This window comes from Oncorhynchus gorbuscha, linkage group LG26, assembly GCF_021184085.1.
Source record: "Oncorhynchus gorbuscha isolate QuinsamMale2020 ecotype Even-year linkage group LG26, OgorEven_v1.0, whole genome shotgun sequence".
Taxonomy (NCBI): domain Eukaryota; kingdom Metazoa; phylum Chordata; class Actinopteri; order Salmoniformes; family Salmonidae; genus Oncorhynchus; species Oncorhynchus gorbuscha.
The window spans coordinates 29,092,851-29,098,850 of NC_060198.1; the positions used below are offsets into that span (position 1 = coordinate 29,092,851).

General features: G+C 47.8%; 1 protein-coding gene across 2 annotated transcripts in view; it reads right to left on the bottom strand.

The window, feature by feature from the left end:
- Positions 1 to 5,350, bottom strand: part of LOC124015564 (SRC kinase signaling inhibitor 1-like) — a 239,673-nt gene extending 234,323 nt beyond the window's left edge. Inside the window, exon 1 of one of the 2 annotated variants that reach the window (XM_046330878.1) lies at positions 4,945 to 5,350. In XM_046330878.1, coding sequence (XP_046186834.1) covers positions 4,945 to 4,966 — 22 coding nt within the window. In that variant the 5' untranslated portion in view covers positions 4,967 to 5,350. The remainder of the gene's footprint in view (positions 1 to 4,944) is intronic. The other variant, XM_046330872.1, reaches the window with a different exon arrangement.
- Positions 5,351 to 6,000: the final 650 nt, after the last annotated feature.

A 6,000-nucleotide genomic window follows, 5' to 3' on the forward strand; every position in this document is an offset into this window, starting at 1 on the left:
ACACATACACATACACATACACATACACATACACATAAACACACACACACTGTGACAAGGACACGGTAAGAACCGCACCTCCTTCATGGAACAACAGCATGCCTAATTGATTGTAGACGAGCTGTGTGTCTTGAAGGGTAGCCTATTGCCTTGTGTGTCTGTGTTCTGAACATACTTTGTAATGCATGTGTTATCTGGTTTGCTATCACTACATTGACGCAAAGCTACTCCCAGTTGGTTCAATTACTTCCAAAAAGCCCTAAAACCAAACAGCTATGCTGCCATGGAGCGTTGCATCATCACCAGCCAATCGGCAGGCAGCAGTCATGTGCTTTGTGCAACAAAGACCTGGGGAATAAGCAGGTGCATGGCAAGAAAACAATGAAATATAGTCACATACCGTATAGTATAGACAAATACACAGACACGGTACAGAAAATGCATAACATTAAAGCACACACACGCTCATAGGTTTCCGCAATTGCTGTTCCCTGCTTGAAATGGGCCCATGGACAGACTGAAATGTTTGCTTGTGGCTGTATCTCTTCGATTCACTCAAGTGTCTCTTCTAATGAAGAGGAGAGAACAAATAAATAGAGAGGAGAGAGCAGATAAATAGAGGAGAGAGCAGAGGTACACAAGCCTTCTCAAGTGTCCTTTTAACTAACTACTCTAAGAGCTACGTTGAGATACTGTTGCATTAGCCCTCTGCCAAGGCAGGGTGAAGCTGTACACGCGCACTCACAACCACACACTGACACACACACACACACACACACACACACACACACACACTGACAGACACACGCACGGACGCACACACACATGCACACGCACGCACACACTTCCTTCCACTCATCCCCTTATACAGTAGGCTGTGTTCGTTATCCGTCCGACATTGGCAGTCATGCCGTGGTATTAGAATGTTTCCATCCCTCAGAGTAGTGTTATCTCCCTCCCATACAGTATTACAGCATCCTCTCACTAGCAGCATGCCTACCGCTTCCCTCTGACAATGACTTCCGCTCACTGGTGACCATCACTCAGCACACGCATGATGTGCGTTGAACTCAATCCCACATAAACCCTACCTAACGTTGTTGTGGGAACAAAGCTTGGGCCAAGATCGGATCCCTCTGCTCCAAGGTATCAGTAGGGGAATTAGACTCATACAAGGCAGGCTACTGTGCTGTAGCATACTTCTCCTATTAGTGCATTGTTTCTGTAACATGGTTTCTGTAGTGTGTACTGGTCAACCTCAGTCAAGGGCTTAAGATAGACTTGTTTCCGTTTCATCATTAGAAACTGCATGGTGATATTTTCAGGCTACTTATTTCTGGCCTTCAGTTACCTCCCTCGGCAAGTGGGCTACAGGCACAAGGCTTGACCTCGGCTTTGTCCCAAATGGCACCCTATTCCCTACATGGTGCACTACTTTGACCGGTTGCTATAAGGCTATGTTCAAAAGTAGAGCACTAGGTAGGGAATAAGTGGCATCTGGGAGGCAGGCCCTCATGTCTGTTTGGAAGAAAAGAAGCCAGTGGCTCAGCTATTCAGCCTACTAATCCATTTCAATCCCTCCAAAAACCAGACAAGCAGGCAAAACCCCAAGGACGAACAGAATGAAGGACAGCAGACAGACAGACAAGAGTCCAAAGCAGCCCTGGCACATTTTGTTCTGGATATGACTGTTGACCAAAGGCATTTCAGAATACTGCAGTTTCTTTCTTTCTTTCTTTCATCTCCTGACCCTTTTTGAAAGTGTCTTTTCCTTTGAGGCATTTCAGGTTATGTGCTCTGGATGGCGACATCAATAGAATCACACTTGTCTTTGGATTGTAAGGTCAGGCGGGACCAAGTCATCATCACTAAGAGAAAAGACTCTCGTTCAGCTCCACCTCTCTCCTCTACAGTACTCTTCATTGTCATCCACATCCCTCTGTTACTTGCAGTGCATTCGGAAAGTATTCAGACCCCTTGACTTTTTCCACACTTTGTGACGTTACAGCCTTGTTCTAAAAATGGATTCAATTATTGTTTCCCCTCATTAATCTACACACAATACCCCATAATGACAAAGCAAAAACAGTTTTTTTAACAATTCTTGCAGATTTACAAAAGATTATAAACAAATAGCTTATTTACATACATGACACTGATGACACATGTTTCTACAACTAGATCCCCCTGTGGCAAATTCAATCGATTGGACGTGATTTGGAAAGAAACACCTGTCTATATAAGGTCCCACAGTTGACAGTGCTTGTCAGAGCAAAATCCAAGCCATGTGGTCGAAGGAATTGTCCATAGAGCTCCGAGACAGGATTGTATCAAGGCACAGATCTGGGGAAGGGTACCAAAACATTTCTGCAGTATTGAAGGTCCCCAAGAACACAGTGGCCATCATTCTTAAATGTAAAAACTTTGGAACCACCAAGACTCTTCCTAGAGCTGGCTGCCCAGCCAAACTGAGTAATCAGGGGAGAAGTGCCTTGGTCAGGAAGGTGAACAAGAACCCGATGGCCACTCTGACAGAGCTCCAGAGTTCCTCTGTGAAGATGGGAGAACCTTCCAGAAGGTCAACCATCTCTGCAGCACTCCATCCATCAGGTCTTTATGGTTGAGTGGCCAGATAGAAGCCACTCCTCAGTAAAAAGCACATGACAGCCCTCTTGGAGTTTGCCAAAAGACACCTAAAGACTCTCAGACCATGAGAAACAGGTTCCTCTGGTCTGATGAAACCAAGATTGAACTCTTTGGTCTGAAAGCCAATCGTCACATCTGGAGGAAACCTGGCGCACTCTCTACGTTGAAGCATGGTGGTGGCAGCATCATGCTATGGGTAATGTTTTTCAGCGGCAGGGACTGAGAGACTAGTCGGGATTGAGGGAAAGATGAACAGAGCAATAGTGCAGACCGATCCTTGATGAAAACCTTCTCCAGAGCACTCAGGACCTCAGACTGGGGTGAAGGTTCACCTTCCAACAGGACAACAACCCTAAGCACACAGCCAAGACAATGCAGAAGTGGCTTTGGGACAACTCTCTGAATGTCCTTGAGGGACCCAGCCAATCCCGGACTTGACCCAATCGAACATCTCTGAAGAGACCTGAAAATAGCTGTGCAGCAACTCTTCCCCCATCCAACCTGACAGAGCTTGAGAGGATCTGCAGAGAAGAATGGGAGAAACTCCCGAACACATTGTATTGTCCAGCAACCTTGTGTCTTTGTACTGTTCCTGGCCTGTTCCTCCCTCAACCCTTACTTTCACTTCCATCTCATCTCTCCAAAACTCTCCTTTATTCTGTCATTGCTTTCATTCTCTCTCTCACATCCTCCCCATCTCTCTCTTCTCAACTGGTTTTCCCTCTAGCAACCACAGTCCCTGGTTGATGGAAAAATTAGAGCAGTGGAGGGGGAAGGAAAGAAGAGGGGAAGAGACAGGAAAAAACAGAGAGGGAGGAAAAGAAAGGTAGCCGAATTCCCCAAGCTATAGTCCTCCCTCCACTCTGAGCAGTCAGCCATCCCTCCCTATTCTCCTTTTCTCTGCCTGTGTTTCTGTTACGGCTCCCTCCTTCTCTGGCTTATCAAAGACGCATATCCATCCATCCCATTAGGACTAAGGCATGCCTAGAGCATTTTTTTAATTCCTCCATTTCTGTCTTTACATCCCACACCCCCTGACATACACACACCCTCTCACTCCTCTCTTGCTCTCTCTCTCTCTAAGAATTCCTCACTTGTCTCCCTCCATTTTCAGGGGTGTGTCAGCAAACCAAACCTGTGCACTGCTTTTTCCAATTTGGAAACAGAGAAAGAGGGTAAGAAAGAGAGAGGGTAAGAAAGAGAGAGAGGGTGAGAGAGAGAGAGAGAGAGAGAGAGAGAGAGAGAGAGAGAGAGAGAGAGAGAGAGAGAGAGAGAGAGAGAGAGAGAGAGAGAGAGACAGAGAGTGAGAGGTTAAGAGAGAGAGGGTAAGAGAGAGAGAGAGGAGAGAGAGGGTAAGAGAGAGAGAGGGTAAGAGGTAAGAGAGAGAGACAGAGAGAGAGAGGTTAAGAGAGAGAGAGGGTAAGAGAGAGAGAGAGAGAGAGAGAGAGAGAGAGAGAGAGAGAGAGAGAGGGTAAGAGAGAGAGGAGAAGAGAGAGAGAGAGAGAGAGAGAGAGAGAGAGAGAGAGAGAGAGAGAGAGAGAGAGAGAGAGAGAGAGAGAGAGAGAGGGTAAGAGAAAGAGAGAGGGTAAGAGAGAAATACAAACGCATACAAACAAATTGACTGTGCTCTACACACCCATTCATTTCCATCTTACTTTCTCTCTCTCCCTCTCTCACACACACAATCCTTGGAACGCTTCACTTCCCCAAGGCTTCCCATGAGGCTGACAGATGCAGCTGTTGTCACCGCCACCTCCACACACCGGTATTTCCACACACACACACACACACACACACACACACACACACACACACACACACACACACACACACACACACACACACACACACACACACACACACACACACACACACACACACACACACACACACACACACACACACACACACACACACACACACACACACACACACACACCAGCGTCTCCTGCCTCAGTAATGACAGATCTATTCCCTCTGCTCCCCCCTCCCATTTCCCAGCTCTTCAGCGCATGCATGGATCCTGCAACCTCCACCCAATTCCTCCAGCATCTCTCTCATCCACAACCCCACAACCCTTTCCCCAGCCACCCTGCATCCTTGTCCCCCTCATCAGCCTGGATCTGTTCAGAGCATCACATTCTAGCAATGCCTCATCGCCAGCGCCCACATCCAACCCCCCACTCCCTGCTGGGAGAGAATCTGATAGCACAGCCAGCAGATTGGAAAATTAAACACATTGCAAACTACAATTGAGCTGCTATTTATGTATACATGGAGATAGTAGCGTTGACATGCCTTGGGATGGTGCATTGCCCATGCTGCGACGCGGACAGCTGGAGCTGAGAGGGATCGCGTTTCCTGTTCCTCCTCTTTTTTTCTCCTCCCTCCTGTCCGTCGCGTTCTCTTTTTCACACAAGCGTTTCGTCTCTCCTTCCTTGTGCCGTCCCCGCTTCCTATTCGCTCCTCTCCTTCTTCCGTCCTCCTTCCCTTTGTCTCTCTCTCTCCCTCGTCCTCTTGCTCTCTTGGATCCTCCTCTGCGAGATGGCTGTGATCCAGCAGCCGAGCTCTGATAGCTGTGAGCGTGTGTGTGTGTGAGAGAGGTGTACTCTTTAGCAATAAGTGCCTAAGAAGAGAGTGTGTGTGCCTGTGCAGAGATGCTCAGCACACGGCTATGAATGAACAAAAATGTTGCTCATGATAGTTTAATGTGCTCTCTCTATCTCTTTCTCTCTCGGTCTCTCCTGTTTTCTCTCCATTGCACACCTCTCTCTCTCTCTTTCCATCTCTCGCTCTCCCTCTCTCTTAAAGGCACAGGCAGTGCGTTGCATTGCTACAGGCCTGGGGGCGCATCTCTCGCATCGAGAGATGATATGGCAACCAACGGGAGCCAAGGGACTTGGTCTTGTGGAGCTCAGAACCAGAGCTAGGAGGAGGTGGGTGGAGAGACTCTCCCCAGTAATGAGAGAGGGTTCCTTTCTAGTTCCCTCAACCACACACTCAATCTGAGGAAGATTGTGTGTGATGTGTACACAAGGAGATATGGTGGATGGGACAGACAGACAGACAGACAGACAGACAGACAGACAGACAGACAGACAGACAGACAGACAGACAGACAGACAGACAGACAGACAGACAGACAGACAGACAGACAGACAGACAGACAGACAGACAGACAGACAGACAGACAGACAGACAGACAGACAGACAGACAGACAGACAGACAGACAGACAGACAGACAGACAGACAGACAGACAGAGCAATAGAGAGAGAGAGAGAGACAGAGAGTCAGAGCAATAGAGAGAGAGACAAAGAAATAGAGAGACATAGACAGAGCGAGAGAGAGAGCG